This window comes from Pleurodeles waltl, chromosome 7, assembly GCF_031143425.1.
Source record: "Pleurodeles waltl isolate 20211129_DDA chromosome 7, aPleWal1.hap1.20221129, whole genome shotgun sequence".
NCBI classification, from domain to species: Eukaryota; Metazoa; Chordata; class Amphibia; order Caudata; family Salamandridae; genus Pleurodeles; species Pleurodeles waltl.
Genome location: NC_090446.1, coordinates 1,449,427,794 through 1,449,450,962, shown reverse-complemented (window position 1 = coordinate 1,449,450,962; position 23,169 = coordinate 1,449,427,794). Strand labels below are relative to the sequence as shown.

The 23,169-nt window shown below is 45.4% G+C and overlaps 1 protein-coding gene across 1 annotated transcript in view; it reads right to left on the bottom strand.

Moving 5' to 3' along the window:
• LOC138246473 (IgGFc-binding protein-like) overlaps positions 1 to 23,169 on the bottom strand; it is a 292,884-nt gene that overhangs the window by 76,049 nt on the left and 193,666 nt on the right. Inside the window, exons 14-17 of the mRNA XM_069201110.1 lie at positions 21,676 to 22,274; positions 18,881 to 19,448; positions 17,154 to 17,752; positions 13,928 to 14,507 (exon numbers count right to left, since the gene is read on the bottom strand). Coding sequence (XP_069057211.1) covers positions 13,928 to 14,507; positions 17,154 to 17,752; positions 18,881 to 19,448; positions 21,676 to 22,274 — 2,346 coding nt within the window. The remainder of the gene's footprint in view (positions 1 to 13,927; positions 14,508 to 17,153; positions 17,753 to 18,880; positions 19,449 to 21,675; positions 22,275 to 23,169) is intronic.

The window sequence follows — 23,169 nt, the reverse complement described above, 5'->3', positions numbered from 1 at the left end:
GCTGATATAAGCTGAGCTACACAAAGTGACATGATACAATTTCCATCACCTGTCACATTACTTCGTCATGTGAATCATCCATGGTGCATCTCTAACAGCTTCCAGTGACTACACTTAAAAACTTACTTCCAACTTCTTCATCTGATGCAGAGTAAATATCTCAAAATCATTGTTTTGTTGGCTTTAGACATGCTTTGAGGACATTGACTGCCACATCATAGACAGTCTAAACTCCTGTGAAAGATGGTGTCAGAAAAATGCCTTTGAACGCCTCCTCTATCTAATTAGAGGATAAGTGACCATTCCATTGCAGCACCAGTTTCCTTAACCTTGAAGAGATTCGTCAGATGGCCGTCCACATATTACATCTTGTCACAGCTGAGGATGGTAACATATGAGGGTCAAGTGATTGGTGCAATCCCTGGCATATATCAGACTGCATCAGTATCAGTCTCCCACACCAAGGAGAGAGTGGCTCACACTTGGGTCTGCTCCTCACCGTTATCTGGGGTCCCAGCACTGAAAGTAGTCCATACACATACATCTCATCAAATAGGAAAAAGGTTTGAAGTCCCATGCAGGTGAGGAATCCTCATTTTATTCACTTGTTTACACAGTGTTGTTATTATCCAGGTAGTGGGTGAGAGTATGTTTTGTCATGACTAAAAGCACCTCCACAAGGACCTCCAGTAATCACAGGCATCAGAATGTGGCAAGACATGGTAGCAATGATACCATAACCACAGGGGCGGTCTTGAATGAAACATCAATACAGAGAGTGTGAGAAGAAGTAGGGAGAAGCAGGCAGAGTAACAGTGAAAGAAAACAAAATGCAGTTACATCTTATTACAGAGTATACACACCGAGGCAACCAGTGAAATGTGTGCATAGATGGCAGGAAGGTATATTAATGAATGACAGAGACAGACACATAAGGAGGCCCACTGCTCCGGCAAGCAAGGAGCTGCTTTTAATACCAGCTCCCTGGTTGCTGCAGCAATGTTTTCATCTGTCTTCCCAGCACGGATATCTGCTTGCAGGGAAGACAGATGAAAACTCTGCTCTGATGCACACCTGCAGGGAAACTTCTGCTTCCAGCAAGGGAGAGCTGGAAGTAGAGGTTTACACTTGCTGGAACCGGAGTGTTTTCTGAGACTTGGCAGGAACTGTCAAAGTTCCCACCAAGTCACAGCAAACAGCTATGTCCCGGGGTGTGCATCCCAGGACACAGCAGGAGCTGGCCCTGGGCGGTGGCGGTCCTCAGGGCTATTATTGGCTCCTTGAGTGGGGCCGCGCAGACCCCCTGCAGCATCTCACTTAGCCCTGGAGAGGTGGTGGTCCCAGGGCTGGGGGTCAGCAATGGACACCCTTCATTCTTTTATTTCAGCCCTGGGGAAGTGGTGGTCCCCGGGGCCTGCAGGAGGGGGTGGGCAGCCGCCGTAATTTAGGTAAATAGCCCTGGGGAGGTAGTGGTCAGCGGGGCCATGTGGGGGAGTGCAGCCCCCCTACATCTATTGATTGATGAGACCTGGGGAGGTGGTGGTCCTCGAGACAGCGGGGGCACGTGGCACCCCTCGCACAAACTTGTTATTTAGCCCCAGGGAGGTGGCAGTCCCTGGGGTTTTAGGGGAGGCTGTATGCGCCTCCCCATATAAAAAAAACATTTTTCCCTGGGGAGGTGGTGGTCCCAAGGGTGCGGGGTGTTTGTAGGCCCCCACATATATGTGTATAATTGTCAAAGAAAAGGGTAAGAACCCTCGCTTTTTTTTCATTCTCGGGGAAATTCACGGATCCAGATCTGCGGATTTCCCCAACAATGTTTTTCAAAAAAAGTATTTTTAGCTCTGGCAGGGTCCGTAAGAGTCCCCTAGACCAAGGCTAGGGGCTCAGGCCCTATCCCCTGGCCCTTACCCTACCTTGGCCCCTTTTCTTTTTTTAACTTTTTGTCTGGAACTTGGCTGAAGCCAAGTCTCAAGATGGCTGCCAACAATTCCTTGTTGAAGTGTGTCAGCCAATCAGATATCAGCATGGGGCCAGTGGATCTGCAAACTATCCGCATGCCCAGATAGCTATATTGTTTGCCCTTTAATATGTCTAAAACTACTGAAGAGATTTACACCACATCCCAAAAAGCTTGCTTTCTGGACTAAGACCTAGCTTTCTGACAGTTTTGTGTAATTCCGTCCAGCATTTTGGGCTGTAGTCGTGTTTAAAAATGTGAAAACTCCCATTGGTATAGAATTGGGGGAAAGTGTTTTGGGACCCCCCCTTTCCTCGGCCCCCGCTTGACGGATCACCTGGAAACTTTCAACACAGCAACTGAACTGACTAAATTATACATTTAGAATTTTTGTGAAGATTCGTGAAGCAGGGTCAAAGTTATTGGCAAAACAAAAAACGCTCTGTGTAGGCCCTCTTTGCAGGGTCATCCCCAAACTTTTTGCCTTCTTTCTCTTATTTTTTCTGATCTGTTTTTCCTGGTTTAGGTACCCTGGGCACTTTACCACTGCTGACCAGTGCTAAAGTGCAAGTGCTCCCTGTGTAAATTGTGATTGGTTATTCATGATTAGCATATTGAATTTACTAGTAAGTCCCTAATGTAGGTCACCATGTGTGCCCAGGCCCTGTAAATTAAACGTTACTAGTGGGCCTGCAGCACTGATAATGCCACCCACATGAGTAGCCCTGTGAACATGTCTCAGACCAGCCATTACAGTGTTTGTGTGTGCTTTAACTTTGTTCCTGGATGTGTTACTGATGGATACTTTACACACTGCCTCTGAGATAAGCCTAACTGCTTGTGTCAAGCTACCAAGGGGGTGAGCAGGGGATATCTGAGCTGCTCATCTCCCTTACCCTGCCTACAGTGAGGGTCCCTGCTTGGGCAGGGTGTAACCTGACTGCCAACTAAAGACCCCATTTCTAACTATATATATACATTTGTAGTGAGTGTATGAGAGGAATACATGGGCAGTGAATTAGAAAAAGAAGCAGTCAAGGGGACACGTGCAGTGTGTAAAATGAAAATGCAGCAAAGAAGTAAGAAAAGCAGGCAGAGGGAGAAGAAAATGTAGACCACCAGAGAAGGAAAGATGAGCCCAGGTAAATGTTGAAATGTAGGAGCAGAAAAAGGAGAAGATAAAAAACATTAACTCAGACAGGCACACGTTGGTTGAAAAATATCTTTATTACAAAGTCCCCAGCACCATAAAAAAGGTATAACTCTTATTCTGATGATGCATTGTGCTGGTCATGATAATTACATTAGATTGCCATAGAACGATCAACAGTGCACCGACGCCGGGGAATGTGCGCTTTACTTTGCCTGTCTTTATCATAGTGAATGCAGTGTCTCCTTAAGGGCAGAAAACGACACTTTCACCTGAGAGTGCTGCCTAACACCACCCACGGAAGAAATGAACAGACAGACTGACACATTAGTTTCCATTCTTGCATAGTTAAGCCCACAAGAGCGATGACCCCTGATCTACATAACCTAATTCATGCATAAATTGCTGCACTACAACTCCCAGAATACACCATCTCCTGTACACAGAAAATAAAGACATTTAAACATATAAAGGCAACAATGTATCCCTCCACGTTCCTTGGACCTAAAGCACGAACATCATCGGTGCATTAAAGACAATAAAAGCATATGCAAAGTGTGTGAGATTTCTCCTTCTGATTCAAGCTTTGTATCTATGCACCTTCAAGTAAAATTGTATCTAATTCTGAAGACAGCTCATTAGCCAAATGTTTGTTACGAATCAGTTTTTCTTTTAATCTGCGGGCAAGTACATCATGCTGTGAGTGTCAGAGTGTTTTTTAGTCCATCTAAGATTGAATCCACTTGAAATACATTACTTAATACATCTCCTAGCATGATTATTAGGAACCTCCATTATTAAAAGCACTATACCCGAGCAGGTTCTGCTGACCATTTAGTTATCATTCCCATTTCTCAATACAACTCTCGCATCCCTTCGCTGGTAAATTCTGGCTCCACTAAATCTCTCAGCATCCAAACTTGGTACATACTGAGGATACTTTCCCTTCTCCCAATGATCCTTTAAGTTCTGTTCTTTATTCCAAGGACACATTTTGTTATTTGAACATCTGGATAGGAGGAGACTCAACTTCTGAAATTGCTGTGATATGACTATGGCATTCAGCATGTCTGCTTTGTAGCTTAATGTTAGAAGCAAATTTCTCATGAAGATGTTTTTCAGGATAATTGAGTTCAGTAACATATGCTTCAATTTCCAGTTTAATTTCCTCTAGCTTCACAGCAAAGTTTGTTTGTCTTATGAAGAGGATATGCAGTAGCTTTAATTACTTAGTGGGCCTATTCTTGCCATATAATTTCTAAGTCTTCTCAGTTGTCCTGAGTTACACCGAGTGTGCAGGCATGGGTACCTTAGCTATTTGACAGCAATCAATTTAAGATGTCTAGCTATAGGGAACACACTTGTTAAAGACCTTATCAATCAGACAAGCATCACAAGAAAGGAGCACATATAACATTTAAAACAACACACGTTCTCTTACTCATTCTCTCACATACATGGCCAGAAAACCAATAAGCATTGTCTTCAGCTGCTTGAGGAACTCATGAAGTGAAGAGGAGGCTCTGATATGCTGTTGTAGGAGGTCATTCCATGTTTGGGGTGTGATATAGGAGAACAAGCACCCTCCTACTCTGCTTTTGGGAATGTGGGGGCTGTGTGCAAGTGAGAATGAGCCTAAGTGTAGGTGTCTGGCAGGTTGGTGGAAGTGAATGCAGTTATTCAGGTATGCTGGTCCAGTCTTGTGCAGGGCTTTGTAGGTGTGTGTGTGTGAGGAGTTTGCTTTGCTGTGTTTGTGACTGGGGAGTGAGTGGAGCTATCTCAGGTAAGGTGTGGAAGATTCAGTATGAGTCATGCAGCGATGTTTTGAATGGTCTGAACTCTGTGCAGGAACTGCTTGGATATTCTGGTGCAGAGTACATTGCCTTAGTCAAGTCTGCTTGTGTTCTGTGGCAGCCATTTGAAGATTTTTAGCAATATATGTAGGATGTGGAAGCAGGTGGGGCTCACTGCATTGACTTCTGTCTTCATATTGAGCTTGTTGTGCAGTATGATCCCCAGATTTCTGCCTTGGTCGGCGGGTGTTGGTGCTGGTCCTAGTTATATCTGCTTCCAGGTGGTATCCCATGGTGAGGTATTGTCTCCATTTCTCTATTGTCTGACTTGAGCTTCAAGCAGTTTGTTCTCATCCATTATGCTACCATGGTCATGCAACTGGTGAAGTTGGTTCTGGTGGTAGTTGTTTTGCCTGTCAGGGAGACGATGAGTTGGATGTCATTGGCTTAGGAGATAATGGCGATGTTGGTGAGCGGTGCCATGTAGACGTTGTACAGGGTCGGACTGAAGGACAATCCTTGAGGAACTCAGCAGATCAGTTTCTTCTTGGTCCAGAATGGTCCGGATGTCATAGGTGCTACAGTGAGTGCTGTTTATATGCCGTGGTTCTTTTTGAATTCTGATTGTGTGCTGTCCAGTAGTTAGTGTAGCTCGCGGTGACTAGTGAATTGCTTGTTGATGGCCTTGTGTTAGACCTGACACGTTGAGGTAGTGTTCCCCAAACATTTCAATTGTTCTACACAGATTTGTGTATTGCCTTTAAGTGCCTTTGGGGCCATAGGAACTTTCCCACTGTGAATACAGTGTGAAAGTGTATGTATCTTCCTATCTAAGCCAGGAAAGTGGTGCTGACCAGAACGTACACATATGCATACTCATATGTGCCCCTATGTTCTAGACACAGCAGGCCTGAATGGGCACACTTGCACCCATGTGATGTCCTTTAACTTGTGTCCAGCCTGCCCCTACAGGTTTGTGTGTGTGCCATTCCACATGTGTGCATGTAGTGAAAGAATACTCATGTGGGTTTTCACTACACATAAAAGCTGCTCCGCCCATAGGTTAACATGATGGGGATAGGTTACAATTGATCCCGCACTCCAACAGTGGATTGCAGTGGGGTAGCATCATGGTGTTTACTATCATTGGATTCACAAGGACAATCCCTTTTGCGTGATAAAGGTGGTTTTGTCAGTAATTCTCTTAAAATGCCGCTTCTAAGAAGTAAGCAATTCTATGCTGTAAAAACTCTCTTTTGGTGCCTTTTAATTCTAACTTCATTTCACTGGAGGCTGTGGAAATCTCATCTGTGCATTCTCCAGTGACAGCCATAATACTTGGGCAGCCAGAACGCCAGGCCTCTGCCAGTTGTGGGCCTGACTGTATAAATTGGAGGGAGAGGTTTTGACACTTTAGGTTTGCCCTCTCGGAAACAGATCATGGCCCACTAAAGACAACAATCTGCAGTCCATGGCCCCCTTGCAAACAGGTCTGAAATTTAGGGGACACATCTGTGTTTCAAAGGGAAACTCTTTGAACCACCCCCAATTTCAATGGCACATTTCAGTATATCTACTGGTACCACATTTCAGCAACTTAGTGTTAGGCTTGCAGGAAGGTGGTCCAGAGATGCTGAACCACGTGGTATACACTGCCAGAGGACTCTGTTGTGTACAAGGAGTATTTACTGCCCCAAGGAAGGGATCACAAACCCTTCCAAATTTGTGGTTGGCCTTGGCAAACTGGTTGCTGCGGTGTGGCACTCTGAAGTGTGTTCTCATAGTGTACGACAGAGTACTTCTTGTTCTCTTGAGTAGGTCTCAGGGACTTTGAGGGACCTACACCTTATACTGGTGTCATCTGGAGAGCGATGCCCTTGAAAGAACTTGCATCGTCCGCTGGACTTCATCGGGCAGCAGCGGTGCGAGCGCTGACCAAAGTTACTATATGGAGACCGGTTTGCCTGATGCAATGGCTTCAAAGTATTGCCGGCATTTCAAGGAGTGTTGCCCTTCATTGTGGGGCCATGACACACATAAGCAGCTGGTTTGTTGTGAGCTGATTCACGGGCGCGGGACCCTGCGTGGCCCACTTTTGTCGAGTGTGTCGCATTTCTCTCATGCAACTCCCGACTGCATGCTCATTGTGTGAGAGGCCTGTGTCATAGGTGACGGCCCTCAGAGGTTTGGGTGTCCCAGCAGCAGTGCCGTAACCTACCTCATGTGGCCCCGGTGAACTGGCATCTTTTATGTGTGTAGCCAGATTGTCTGGTGCAGCTCAAGTCATTGTGCACCGAACATTGTGCCTCATTCCAGGGAGGCTCAGAATTGGAATCCTTTGTGTGCATTCTAAAAGGCTGTCTGGTGCGACTTGAATCATAGCACTCCAGATGTTGTGCCTTAAGGGAGCTACAGGAGTAGAATCTTTTTTGTGTGTTTAATCAGAAGTCATCACACACCAGGCGTTATGCCTCATTCCATGGAGGCACGGCATTGAGCACTTTGTGTTTGAGATTGGAACTATCCAGTGCTACTCAAGTCATTGCGCACCCGATGTAGTGGCTCCATCCAGGGAGGTACGGATTGGTATCTCTTCTTGTGCAACCAGGACCATCTGGGGCTTCTGAAGTCATTGCGCTCCAGACGCTGTACCTCCTCCAAGGGAGGTGCAGAATTTGGTGACTATTGTGTATAAAAGTGCCTGGGTAGGCTGAGAGCCACTGTGACCAAGGTGTATTCCCCAACAGTTGTCCCCCATGCTTTGCAGACCTGGGTCGGCGTCAGACGGCACGGTTCGGAGACCTCTCAGTGAACTTCCTGAGTGGCAGGCAAACCTTAATTTGGTGACTATTATCTGCTCTGCTGGTATCTGAACAAGAGTGACTCCTACTTGGTGTGGGTTAGCACCCAGAGAACGGCTGTTCACATCTTAAGCTAGTGAGAGGTGAGGTAGCAGGACAAGTTGGAGGGTGGAGGAAGGGTTTGGGACCCAAGGGAGCTCTGCGCGCACAGTGACAGCTAAGCTGCCAGATATAAGTGCACCGCATTAGGGTGCTGGGAGCGAGTGTATGCGAGTGCGTAAATTACAAGCCACCTGATATCCGTGGCACCGCCTGGCGGTGCGGAGAGTGTGTGGGATCAATGGAAAGTGATTGTTACACTATACTACGGTGTTACCAGATACATTAATTCTTGCCAAAGGACTTAGGCAAGTTAATTTAGATTTTACCTGTGTGGCCCAGGCCACAGAGATATTTTAAAGTGCTGCATTGCTATGTAAGCTGCTATTGCTGCTATTATTGTGAACCAGAGTTCACCCCAGGCCTGTGCATGATGGAGTTGGGGTAATCGCTAGGGTGGGTCTCGTAAAAATAATATTTGGCTCCTCATGTGGATGCTGGGAAGGAATGTATTAGGTTCCACATGTGTGCATACTGCTAATGTTGTTTTAACACAGTTGGGCCTAGTACATCTAGTGTTGTTTTAAATGGGGATTCCTTCCCAGAGTTACATGTTATTCACACTGTGTTAATTAATGTGTGTGTTGAATATAAAACTTATTTATATACACCTAGTGTAAAGTCTCTTTTGTGATGTTCAGTGTAATTGTGGTGTAGTATTGCTGTGCCATTGCTTTACACAATGCCACTGTGATAAGCCTGATTGCTCTGTGCCAAGCCACCTAAGGGTGAGCGCAGCTTCTACATTGAGCATAAACAGCCACCCCTGACTGGAGTGGTAAGTTTGGCCTTGCTAGGGTTCAGCCTTAACCAACCAGAACGTGCTGCCCCCAACTCCTTGCCTATCACTTTGGCTCGGTATGTGAGCAGGGAGATGGGGTGGGAGTTGGCTTGGGTTGGCTGGTGAGCTCTTGAGGAGGGTGTTAACCACTGAGTGCTTCCAGGTGATTGAGATGTTGATGATGTGGGAGAGGGCAGTGCTGATAATGGATGTGTCAAGTTTGTAGACATGGTGGAGGCACAGTATGATGGGGCCCCTGAGATGATGGTCCGCATGATAGTCATTGTTTGTTCTCTGTGAGTGTTTTGCAATTGGTCAGGTGGACTTTAATTTGGTAATGGAGAGGTTGGAAATTAGCTTGCTAGGGTCTGGATGGTGACAGAAGTAGCTGTTGATGTCGGTTATTTTGCTGTGGAAGAAGACAGATAGGTCACCAGAGAGTTCCTGAAAGGGTGTGATGGTGTTGATTGAGGACGTGGAAGTGGTGAAATGTTTGATAACTGAGATAATTTCCTTGCTGCTGTTGGAATTCTTTTCAGTGCATTCATCTTGCACCCTTTTCTTAGTGTCTCTCAGTTGCTAGTGGTAGCATCTGAGTGCCGCTTTGTAGGTGGTTCTGTCGGTGGTTTCGTGGCTGCCTCTCCATTTCCTTTGTGGTTGTTTGCAGTGCTGTTTGGAGTACAGAATGTCCTCTGTGTACTAGCTGACAAGCTCGTTGATCCTTTTTTGCTTGTTAGGTTTCATGGATGCAAGTGAGCCTGTATAGTTCTTGATCAGGTAGTTTCGGGAAGGTCAATAAATGTTAGCAGTATTGTGACAGTGTAAAGATTTTAGGTGTAAATCAGAGGGGAAAAATACTATAATGTGCACTGAAAGCTAGAATATAGTCAAACGTGCACAAATTGACAAACTCAACACACACACACGCAGCCGTGAATGCACCAAAGAAATATCTTCACTTTAAAAAAAACTGAATAAATTCAGCGTGTAGTATCAAATTATACACACACAGACACACCAACATACACATTTATGCACACACACAGTCACAGCAACAGATAAGAATACAGACACAACACACTCCAACACACTCGCACACATCACCCTTTGGCCTAAAATACCCACACACCCAAAAGCACATGATGTCACCATGAACAATTAAACACACACATACGTATATGCAGACACTGAGAAGTCGCCATTGCCATGGACATATTAAACATGGATCACCTTACCTAGGCCTCCACAGAAACTAAACCCACAGCATTCACTTTAAATTTAAAAAAAACATCACTTCAGAAAAACTGCACGCACCTACACATAAGCTGTACCTAGAACCTCACGTGTAAATATACACCTATTGAGTTGCACCTTGTTTGGACACACATACACAGACTCTCACTGGCACACATTCAAGGACCAAGGAGCAGATTTACTAATATTTAATGTAATGCAGGACAGCAACCACATTTGTTGCATTTTGTTGCAAAAGAGGGAAAACATCTATTAAGACTGGCATGCTGCTGCTGTATTTTCCTTCCCTGACCTCCCTTAAGGCTACCTTGCATAATGCACCACCGCACAAGGGGAGTGTGCTCAGTCTACCATAAGGTTGGATCTCGAAGCAAGCGCTGCCAGTACAAATTTTAAGTGTAGACAAGTATAGAACACTCCCATGCATTGGATGTGTGCTGCGAAATCCAGTACAAAGAAATTAAAATATTTCGCCACGTTAACGCCTGCTTCGAGGATGTATTCTTTATGCGAAGCCCAATGTGGATTTCTTTGCAGATCAGGATTTGAGTAAAAAAACTATGAATGTCTGCACTTTAGTGCCCAGTAATGCCGCTTCCAATCAGTGTTTTTACTGAAAAAAGGCAAGTGTCCACCACAAAAAGTACTATTCTAAAAGGTATCAATTCCAATGTTATGTTTTGCTCCACTTTGTGTGACTTTTCATAATTCTGCATTTTGCAGTGTGTTAGTACATCAGGGCTCAGAAATAAAGGCTTGGCTTTTCAATCAGACACCATAGTAAGGACTGAAGCACCGGAATAACTCCGTATCTCCGCATCTGCGCTCCTTGACATACTGGTGTCCAGATAACAATCAGTTCATCCGGCATCTTATGGCAATCATGCTCAATACTGAAGCAGCAATGGCTCCTGCACAGTACTGATACAGGGATGAGTCCTGTGGAATACCTACTGATGCAGCAATGATTCCTGAATGGAGAATGAGCATGGATTGATGGCAGGATGGCCCCTGCATAAACATTGCTGAAGTAAGGATGGTCTCTGCAGAATAGGGGCCAATAAAACAATGGCTCCTGCACAATAGTAAAGCAGCAATAGCTCCTGCACAATACTGGAGGAGCAATGGCTCCTACATAGTTTTGTTGGAGAGATGGCCCTTAAGAAAACTGGCTAATGCTGTAATGATTGCTGTATAATACTGAATCAGCGATGGCTCCTGCACAATACTTATGTGGCTCCTGTAAAAAACTAACTGATGCAGCAATGTTCCTGTACGATACTGAAGCAGTACAGTACTGATGCAGGGATGAGTCCTGTGGAATACTGACTGATGCAGCAATGGTTCATGCACAGTGCTGAAGCAGTAAAGGCTCCTGCACGGTACTGATGCATGGACGGGTCCTGTGGAATACTGACTGATGCAGCAATAGATCCTGAATGGAGGATGAGAATGGGTTGATGCCAGGATGGCTCCTGCATAGTACTTGCTGAAGTAAGGATGGTCTGCAAAATATTGGCCGATGAAACAATGGCTCCTGCACAATAGTAGAGCAGCAATGGCTCCTGCACAATACTGAAGGAGCAATAGCTCCTATATAGTATGGATGCTGAGGTGGCCCTGGAGAAAACTGGCTAATCCTGTAATGGTTCCTGTATAATACTGAAGCAGTGAGTGCTCGTGCACAGTACTGATGCAGGGATGGGTCCTGTAAAATACTGGCTGATGCAGCAATGGGTCATGTACAGTGCTGAAGCAGTAAGTGCTCGTGCACAGTACTGATGCAGGGAGGGGTCCTGTAAAATACTGGCTGATGCAGCAGTGGGTCATGTACAGTACTGAAGCAGTAAGGGCTCCTGCACAGTACTAGTGCATGGATAGCACCTGTAAAATGCTGGCTGAAGCAGCAATAGCTCCTGCACAATGCTGGCTGAACCCAAAGGGAATATTAAAGTATGTTGGTTGTTTATGGGTGAAACGTGTACTGTACCAACTAATGGAGATAGTCTTTGTATAATACTGAATGATGACAGGATTGACCCTGAACATTACTGACTGAAGTTTAATCCTTGTACAGTGGAGGATTGTGGCAGGTTGTCACAATAGTCGCAATAGTCACAATAGTGACTGATGGGGTTACCATTGTAAAGTACCGGAGGATAATGGATGGCTTCTAAACAATAGGTTGTTGGGAGTGAAACCTGCATAACTACCACTGAATGATTGCAAGAGGCTACTCAGCAACTCCTATTGAGGAGGTGGTAATTGCATAGCGCTGGCTACCAGCAGGGCGACCTCTGAACTTTATGGGACGCAAGAGACGAAACCTGAAAAATAATCACAGCTTGAAATGATTCTTGTACAATACTGATGGATGCCAAGACATAGGAGATGGGGTGGTTTTACAATACTTGATGACAGCAGCCTGGCACTTGCACAATACTGATGGGGCGATTCTTGGGCAATACTGTCAATGCTGAATAATATATTCGATCAAAGGAGAACGTCTTTTATTGGTGGCACAAAGTGCAGTGCTTTAGGTCCATTCCGCCCAACCCTAATCACTAGGTAGGAAAAAAAACATATGGGTTATTTGCTAGATTGGAAGCCACACACACTCTACTTCTAAGCTCGTGCTCTCCTTTTACTTATCTAATATCAGAAAGTAATGAGGAAACTAAAGCTGCTGAGGTACCACCCTTTCTAATCTACTACTAACGGATAATAGAAGGTAGATACAAATGTTTGTCGCAAGACATTTCTGATTTAAAAAAACAGTCCGGTTTACAGAAATCTGGGCAACTATTTACACTCTCATGCTCGTTCTAACAGGGAGAGCACTAAGGGCCTGGTGTACATACAGGCCAGTTGCAACTGGTATGTGTAAACTGCGCAGTTAGCAACCCGTCTGTCATTTTGCAATGGGACCAATGCACTAACAGGTCGCGTTGCAAAGTATCCATTCGTAGTGAATGTCTGCAAATGTAGGGATGGTGGCCTGCAAGGGACATCAGATCACCATATACACATTTGATTTTCCATGCCAACATATTTTTTAAAGCAGCCCATGCCCACCACAGGGAGTAGCTGCGGGCTTCTTGGCGACTGTTCCATCCCTCTGAGAATGCCGACTTGATTCCCAAAGGGGGAGCTTTCAAGCAGGGAGAGCTTCGCCTTTGTGGATCAGACACCAGTCCTTTGAGGGGTGGGTGTCTGATTAATGGTTTACAACTGCAGCTGCAGTCTCAAAGCATTGATATATATATATATATATATATATACCCCTTTCAAGCCCTCTCCTATTAGGGACTTGTAAAGGGTCACCAACCCTTCTATGAGTCATAAATTAAGTTCCCACTTGAAAAAAAATATTTTTGTTCGCAGGAAAATACTCTTTTGCAGTCCCAAAGCTTGTCCTTTTCCTTCTTGTTTGTGGTTTGGAGGCTCAGCGATTGCAAAAGTGTACAGGAGGCCCTTAAAACTTTACAGTGGTTAAACCACAGACGAATAATTAGAGATAAGGAAGCAGCAATAAACTAAATGAGAGAGAGAGAGAGGGAGAAGCCACGGGGACAGAAAGAAACTGAAAAGTCGAAACATTTTTGTTGGCAGTATTGGCTATGGCACGTAAACATGTTTGTGTCAGCGATCTGTGACTGCTGTTCGCATGTTTTTAATGTTTTTAAAAACGTTTTTTTCCATGCACCAAAGTTAAAATATTATGTAATATTGGTGCAATTCAAAGCTGGCATCAAGTACTGAGAATTTAAAACGCCACCAACAGCTTCCATCAATGTCATGATAGGTCAGACAGCAGTGACGAACTCTGATAGCGCTGACACAGGCCTGTTCACGTGACATGCGGCCGGGTGAGGAGGCAGAGTGAGAGGATGGGTTAGCGAGGGGTTAGGAGAACAGAGGAAGTGAACAAGGGGCCGAGCAGTTTCTGGTAACCGGATCATTGGATCTCTTTTCCCTGCTTAGACTTTGCAAGTTTTGAGAAGCCAATTGAAAGCAGGTTATACTTACGACAGAAAGAATCGCTTCTCCAAGCCCGGATTTTCACCCCAGCAGCCTGACAGGCAGTCACATAGCTCTGGATGCTGAAGCAGAGCACCGATTGGTCTCCGTTGCCCATGCACAGATCGAAGACACAGTTATTAAAATATGCGTCGGGGTCCATCGTGGCGTGGCAGGCGCTGAAGGGCCCGTCCTGTGCCGTGAGGACTCCACAGTAATTCCTGCGTTTGAAGACTTCCTTAACTTTGGCATCACAGACCGGGCATGGGTTGTCTGTGCCCCCGCAGCCATTATCACAGGTCACACCCGCCACGGGAACCTTCCAGGCAGCCCCAAAGGCTGCGGCGTTGGCGGCCTGTCTTGAGTCCGGGAGGAGGAAATCGTCGGTCTTCTCCCCGTTGTAGTTTCCGCAGAGGCCACAGAGGGAGCCCTGGTAGCTGCTGGGCACAGTGACTGTGGCATGGTAGACAAAGTCGTAGCCCACCTTCAGGCCAAAGTCTGTCTTCACCAGCACATTCAGGCCGTAATAAAAGACCCTGGCCTTCCCGTTCTCCAAGTTGAGGGGGAGGTTATGGAGTATCCCGTTTACCTAGTAGAAGAGAGAATGAGACATTGGTTTAACATGTGTACCACGTGCTCCTATTTAGTCTTAGCAAGAACTGGCATTCTCCAGGGCCCTTCACACTTGTGTAGACTCGTAAGTACCCGGTAATATTCAGCATCGACTCTACCATTTAATATTGACCCTCCCAGAAAATCGTGGTACAAGCATATCGAGGGACAAAATACTGAAAGGTGAGTGCGCATAGGGAAGTATGGATTTACTATTGCTAACTCCATAGCTATGTGCCTTAAAGATGTCGGCACACACACATATGTGGAGCTAGAAATAGAAAATCAATACTCACTTACCTGTCGATATTTCTTTTCGATATTTTTCCCTCAATATTGTGTACCATTGACGTTCTAGGGTCGATGTTCAGGTGCACACCTTTAGGATCAAACCAATACATGTTTCTGATTTAATTAATTGGGTTGTTGTGATCTATGAGTAAGCAGAAGCGGAGCTCCACTTCTCACAACACTGTGACATGCAGCACTCTTGGGTTGCATATGGCACTAGCGATATCCTAAAAGATGTGACAGACGATAACATAAAGATAAAAGACAATCTGAGAGACACTGAAGAAAGGGAGCAACTGAGAACGTGTGCATAATTCACTGAGACTTAGGTGCATTCTGAATTGTATAAGGCTGGCTGGGTCAATTCATCCTCTCCTGAAAAAGTGAAAACTTATTCTATGTACTGAAAAACGAGAGTATTTGTTCTATTTTGATAGACAGGTGTTCGGAAGTTTGTCCACTTGATTACTGATGGCTCTTTATCTGTCTCTCAGCACTTAGAGCAACTTTAAGCGTGCTTCAGTACTCCTCCCAGTAAATCTGCCACTCGGAGTTACTGATATCAGAGATACCGGTAACTCCAGGGGCAAAACACCGGGAATTACAAGTGCCCCCCACCTTGAAAATGAAGGATAACTAGGGTAACTTAGGCCCGTATTATAACATTGACGGTAAGTACCGCCTACCGCTGCGGCGACGGCCGCCAAAAGCTTGTTGCTACGGCAAACATCCGTCTGCCATAATATGACCACAGCCGGATTTCTGCCACAAGAGGGGCGGAAATCCGACTGTGGCCATGCTGGCGGATGGTGTTAAGGTGGTGCTGCTACCACCAGCAGCAGCACGCCAGTAGACCACCGCCAGCCGTATTATGAAAAATAATACGGCTTGGTAGTTTTCTGCAGGTGGGCACTGCTGGAGGTAGCAGCGCCTCGTTCCCTGCCGGAAGACCCCCTGGTTTCAGGTAAGTCGGGTTTCCGACAGGGGAGGGGGGTGGGAGGTGTGTGTGTGTGTGTGTGGGGTTGGTGTGCATGAATGTGTGAGCATACGAATGAGTGTGTAGTGTTGCTTGTGTGTGTGTGTGCATGTGTGAGAATGTGTGAATGAATGGAAATGTGAATTCTCGTCTGCGTTTAAGTTTGGATCTGTGTATGGATGTGTGCGTGAATGAATGGATGCACAGTGAGTGTGTGAATGCGTGGTGTGTGCCTGTGAGTGTGCGTGTATGGGGGGAGGAATGGAAGGGGGGAGCATGGATGGAGAGGGGGTGGGGGTAGTCTGGGAAGTGTTAGTGGGGTGGGAGGGCCTCCTACTAGTGTCAGTGACTGTCACTGATAGGGCCTACCACCATGGTTTTCCCGGCGTTACGGGCGCCACAAAAACCATGGCAGTAGGCAGGGTCATAATGCCGCCGGCAGGAAAGTAGCGGCCACCTGGTGGGATATTGTTATCTCCAGCCCAGCAGCTGCTACCGCCATGGTGGTCGGTGTGGAATATTGGCAGGTTGGCTTCATCCAACCCGCCAATGTCATAATGTGGCGGTATGTACCGCAAGCCTGTTGGCAGTACTACTACCACTACCGCATAATGACCCCCTTAGAGTCTAATTCCACTGACAATTCCTCAACTGAAATCTCCAGGAAGACAAAAAGCAGACCAGCTGTGTTCCTTTAGATCTTGTAACTCCAGTGGGGCTGGTAACTGCTGTTAGCAGCTGCATCAGAATTAAACGATTTTAGCTATGAAGCTCTAACAACTCTCGAGGGCGATTGTGTACTTAACAAATATCATTAAAGTAAACACAATTGTATTAATCACATTTAGATAGAAAGATAAAAGTTGGAAAAGTGATATGATTTCCTCCAAAAGGACACCTGAAAGAACAACAAAATTGGCTGACAGGCTGATCATTCGTTCCAAATAGAAGTATAAACAGGTCACACGTTATCAAATAGTTTCTAAAATTTAAATAAAAAGCATAAATGAAAGGTTATCAAATGGTATAATTCTAATTAGATTCTTGGGAAACGTATGGCCCATTGGCTTTTTTGAAAGGCTGCCAATTCCTCTTTAATGTATATACCTCAGACTCGATTGAGCTTATGTTGCTGGGGTTCGAATTTGATGATCTTTCTTACATTTTGTGAATTAACTGAAGGAAGATCTTGTTGTACAACGTTAACCTCACAGCATCATTCAACAAAGCACTATTTCTTGCAGAATCAATACGTGGGACTACAAATGGTAAGATGAAGAGGCGAGATTTGAATAGGCTCATACATAGTAAGAAAAGATGGGGGCAGTTAGAGACATGCAGATTGTTCGAGCTTACCTTAACCAATCCTGCTTTACCCTTCTCCAGAATCAGGGTATAACCGTACACTTCCACTGCCACCAGCTTTGTGGTGGAGACTTTCCCATTACCCCACTTTTCATTCTCCACGCTGACAGCAAAGGGGGTCAAAGTGCTATTGTCCTTAAAGCAGGTTTTGGCCAATGTGTATGTGCAGGTGCCTTGGAAGTCGAAGTTGACGCCATCAAATGACCGATAGTGAGGGTCACCAGAGGCACAACACATGGCAGAGCCAACCGGCTCACATTTCGGGATACCGTCCACCACCTTGCACTCCTCGTGAGGGCCACAGGAGAAGGTCTTGCAATCCACTGCACCACCAGCATTGCAGGTGCACTGTTGGCTACATCGAGCACCTGGGAAGAACACCTGTCCAGATTTGTAGTAAACCCCATTGTGAGAACAGCCACACTCGGAGATGCGAACACATTCACCACCATTGAGGACAAAGCCCTCATCACAGGCACATCCTTCTTTGCAAGTGGACGTGCAACCTACAGGAGTGGACAACCCATTGCAGGTGGTGGCGCAGTCACTCATGCACCCCTCAAAGTGACTGTTGGCAGGACAGACGGGACCTGCAATCAAAACAAATTTGGATAAAGTCTTAGATCACTCAAAAACAAAAGTAGAAATAGAATGTCGAGAGATGCTGGGGCCAGGAGGAATGGACAGTGGTACAACTGGATGTGTATAAAAGTACTGGTGAGTATTTCATGGAAGGTGTCTCAGAATAGCCTGTCATTCCTGTACTTGAAATGAATAGGTTGATGCTAATTAAAATTAAGACCACTCTGCTGACTTGTGCGTTGATCTCTGTATTGCCAAGCTAAAATCCAGTCATGTTGGTATTGAGGTGCACATTGGTGTTTGGATTCTAGAACTGAAACATCTGGTGCTGTTATAGGTCAGCACTAAGGGGCAATAATAAGGCTCCGTGTGATCTCACAGCAGTAGAGTACTGCAGTGATGTGTTGGGTGCTCTGACACAGAAGTGTTTGCAAAGGAATAGCCGGGGTGACCTAGACCATTAGCTGGCCTCAAGTATGGAGATAAATGCTTGGTGTGTTTACAGGGGTCTGGAACTGGAATACACTGAGTCTTGCTGTTCAAGGTTGAGGTCTATTGGATGTGCTCTGTTTTATGGTCTGCACGATAGAATTGTATTGGAAGGTCTGCAGACTGAGAAACAGAGCTTTGTTGTCCTCCCATCTTTAATGGTGGCAGGCTGTGCAGAATTGGGTTAGAAGGCATAGGCTCTACGTGTAGTTCAAATACCTGAACTGGAGTGGGTTACAGGCCCTGAGGTGGACTGAGAGAGATGCATACGCCTTGTTTCTGAAAAGGTAGCAGACATTTAACGGGAGGAATAACTAGACTTTGCATCATTGAGTGTAAGGGCTCAGGTCTGAAATGGCGCTGCTGGCCAGGTAGGGGTGCACTGACAGCACTATTTGGTGCTCCAGGTCAGGTACGTCAGGCGTTGCTTTACTGCAAGATTTAAATGCACTGGAAAAGATAAGTGATTGTGCCTCAGTACAGGAATAGTATATGGAGGTACAATACGCACTTCTTGGCACTGACAGAAGCACAGCACTTTGGGTGTTCAGGCTACCAGTGAGGTGATCCAGCTGGATGTTGCACAGCAATTTTAAGGAAAACATTTGGGATGCCTGGGTTAATGCAAAGGAATTGAGTATACTCACTGCAGAAGCTAGCTGACCTCCAAGTATATACAATGACACCCGCCTCCTGGCAGGCCTCGGAGTAGCTGGACAGTGACTGGCATGTGACCTCAAGGCGCCCTTTGTACACACAGGCATCATACACACAGTCAACAAAATACCCCTCTGGGTCTACTTTGTCAAAGCAGTTCCGGAAGGGGCCGCTTGGATCTTTGATAAGTGCACACTCTGTCTTCTTCTCTATTTGCCGCTGCTTCTCATCCGTCAGGTCATCACAGGGGGTAGGTACAATGCCAGAGCAGCCTTCGCTCTCCTTCTCCTTCCAGCTCTGTCCAAAAGCAGTTGAGTTTGGAGCCAGTTTGCCATTTCTCATGGTTAGTTCCTCCGTCTTGTTACCATTGAAGTCACTACAGAGCCCACACACGGCTCCCGCGTAGGAACTGGGAACAGTGACAGCGACGCGGCTATCCCAGTTGAATGTAACCCGGAGGCCGAAGTTGGTCTGCACCACTGCGCTAAATCCGGATTTGAAAATGGAGAGTTTGCCCTTGTTGCTACTGTATGGTAGATTAATTCGCAAGCCATTTACCTGTGAAGAAAGATACATCCTTAGGACACAGATTAAAAAACATAATACCTACAAATCCTCATGTCTCCTTGATATATTACAATGAGCATAGAATGGCCTTCATCACTATATTAGAGACATCCGCTAGCAAGTGAGAGTCTAGGCATTAAGGGACTCAGGGTGTCGTTTATAAAAGGGGGCATATGTAATGTGCTGTTGGTCCCCCTGCCTATTTTGAAGATAGAGGAACTGCTCTCTTTGAAACAGAGAAGACTCAGAGGGCTCTTGCATTTTAGACAACTTCCCAGTCAACTTGCCTCACTATGACCAGCAGCTGCATGGCATAGGATGACCTGTTTTATTTAGGGCAAAATTTACAAGACACTTTGGCCCAGATTTATGAAAAAGTGGCACATCGGCACTGGTGCACCATTTTTTCATTGCCCCCTTACCAGCACCTAACGACACCATGGTTGCGCTGTATTTAACATATGGTGCATCATGGCAGTAGTTAGGACAAAAATGTCAACATTTTTGAAGCTATTGTGGTGCTTTGCTACACTAGAGTCAAAGCTTTTGACGCTATTGTAGCAAACTGCAAAGAGGCCTATTGATTACAATGGATGGGTCATGTCAACGCCTGCCCTTGAGCAGGCCTTAAAAATGATGCTAAAATTGTGTAGTCAAATCTTCAAGATTTCCCCCCTTGCATGCATTTTGCCTGACGCAGACATAATGTGACGCTGGGGTCGCAAAGTAGCACAATGCATGCATTGCTCGAGTTTGGAAATATGGAGCGGCAAAACTTGCCTCCTTGAGCCACATTAATGTGAAAAAAATGACGCTGATGTGGTGTAAGGAGGCGCTAGGCCTTGTTAAATCTGGCCCTTTGTTGCAACCATGGACCACCGCTTCTAATACGTCCAGGAAATTGTTCTTTTTTCCCACCATGCACAGCGTGGTACTACAGCCCCAGGTCGAAAAAAATAACAATGTCCGCAATGTGCTAGGAGAAACACACCAGGGTATCACTTTGTTTTTTTTTTGGCAACTTGCCCATTTCACAGTTCAAATGAAAGGGATTCCAAAAGGCCTTGTCATGAAAAATGGCGGGTGCACCAGTGGCAAGGCTTAAATTTGGCAGTGGAATGCAGTGCCGTAGGTACATGTCTACCAGTCTGCCAAACTTTAAATACGGCTGTTGAGGGCCTGTTTTGGGCCCTCGCTACCAGTGGTCTGGTTAATTTGCATCCCTCCATAAATCCCTGCTTAATGAAAATTATATTAAATAAAGCTCGTATTCCATGTTACAACTTATCAACTGAAACCTGCTGGAATTTACCATGGAAAGATGCCTGATAATTGCCAGCACATCCACATTTTGTTGTGATAAGCTACAAAATGTGCATGCTGTTCCCCATTATTTGCAGAAATCTTGCAGTTGGAGCTATTTATCACCTCCTCGTCTAAGGTCACTTTTAAAGATGTCCACCTTGATTATGGTATTTGAAAACTGTACAGTTTTATGAGGAAACTCTAAAAACTGAGTAAAATCTCCTGGTGAATTCTCTCCAACACGTGGATGGAATTGTAGACGAAATTCAGCTGTTGGAGTCTACTTAAGAGTAAGCCTTTTCTCCAGAAAATGGAGAAATTTGAGTTACCACCAAACTCTAAATGAGGCTCATGATATGAAATCGAAAATGTGGAGCCTAAGGCCCACATCCTCTGAGACACTTTAGGTATTACTGGGCAAGTAACTTGTAGCTGTCTCTTTTCCTCAACTGCACACCAGTAGTGATCATCGAGTGCCCTCCATTAAGCTAGAGCTGGCACCTACCACATCTCCAACCAATTAACGATCAAGAGAGGTGTGATCTTGTATTTCATGACAAGAATCCCATGCAATATTTATCTGCCAACTATCAGTGTGAAGCGCTAGCATTTAAAGCTGAGAGGAAACATGAATTATTTAGTATTTTATAATCAGGGTGAGTTGTCAGCTTTCACAGTATTTCATAGCAAACATCACATGCATTGTCTCCTACTTAAAGTATGTCTGGAAATGGGACAAAAAGAATTAAGGGAGGATCTGAGGAGTAACCTTCGCCTACACAAAGGATACCTGGGGCACCGATAAAGCCACCCAAGGAGGCTAATTCGCAGTGGTCGCTAGGGTAGGGAAATAAATATTGTTGGCGAAGAAAAGCAGGTGGAAAAGGCGTAGGCCAAATCAGAAGAAACTTACCATGACCTCGTCCGGGTACTGTCTACTGATGTTGATATTTGTGTCATAGACGTTGACTTCCACAGACTTAGTGTAGGCCACAGCACTGCTGGTTCTGTGCTCGTTCTGGACATAGACCTGGTAGTCTATCAGATCCTTGCTCTTTGTGCACAGCCCGGAGAACAGGTAGAGGCAGGTGCCCTGGAAGTCATATCTCACGTCATCAAATGTCATATAGTGCGGGTCCCCAGAGGCAGAGCAGGTGCCATAGTTTGTGGGGTAGCAGTCGCGGATGCCATTTCGCACTTCACACTTCTCCGACGACTTGCACTTGGTGGGGCTGCAGTCGACATGACCCGTGGCTGAGTTGCAAACACACTGCTTCTCGCACCCTTCGCCATTCCAAAACTTTTCATTGGGAGGGTATTGACGGCCCTCAAAGAAACATCCGCATTCATCCTTGCGAATGCATTTACCACCGCTCAGTACAAAACCCTCATCACACTCACACATCTCCACACAGGAAGTGGGGCAGCTGGTGTGGATGGCAGCATCATTGCATGTGGCCTGACATGCCTTACCGCAGGCTTCGTAATGGCTGTTCTCCGGGCACTGAGGAGCTGCAAATAGGAGAAAAGCACATTACTTGGAATACAGACTCAAATCTAAAAACAGGTACATGTGGTGAATTCCAGTACAATTGGAAAGTTGCCTATGCTGTGCAAAGAAGATGGATAAAGAACACGGTCTTATCAATGCTTAGCTTACAAAAGCTTCCTTCAGCCAGACTGGCGTGGTATTCGACCATGTGAAAAACGATTTCTTGTTGGATTCAGAGAAGTGTCATCTAGAATTGGGTGGCATGCTAACTATCAAACGCCTAATCTGTCTGATTTATAGACAAAGTTATCAGATGGAATTTGTGAGTTATCTTTCTTTTTTGTATAATTTCAGAGAGATATTCGCCTATATTTTTGGACTATCTTTTTATTGATAATTAAAGTTGGCCATAGCTTGAGTTGTGTAGTAATGGAAGATCTTTTAACTTCGGGAGGAAGATGAGGAGAACTTACTGGTGGATCTGAGTAAGGGCCGCATTATGAGTGCTGTGTATTTGGGGATGTAATACCACACCCAGTAAACACTGAAACCACCAGATGGGTTAATTCCTTGTTGTGGTATTAGCTCCCCGTTCCTAATTTGTCACCTTGGAATTTAGCATAAATTAGTTTTTGACCATGTGCATCTCTCCACTGCCTTTTGACTAGGTTTGCGCCATATAAATACCACATACACACATACATGCATTATGCTGTATGATATTTTCCCTTGTTCTGTTCAGAATTTTATAGTGGTTCCCCCTAACAAATTCTACAAAGTTTTACATCTTGAATCCTCTCTGCTATACTTATAATTTCGATTCAGGTGCAAACTCCTACTTGCACCTGAGTTGCGCTTACGAGGGCACTCAGGATGGGGCTTTTGATGCTGCCGGTTTCACGAGTAGATTCTTGT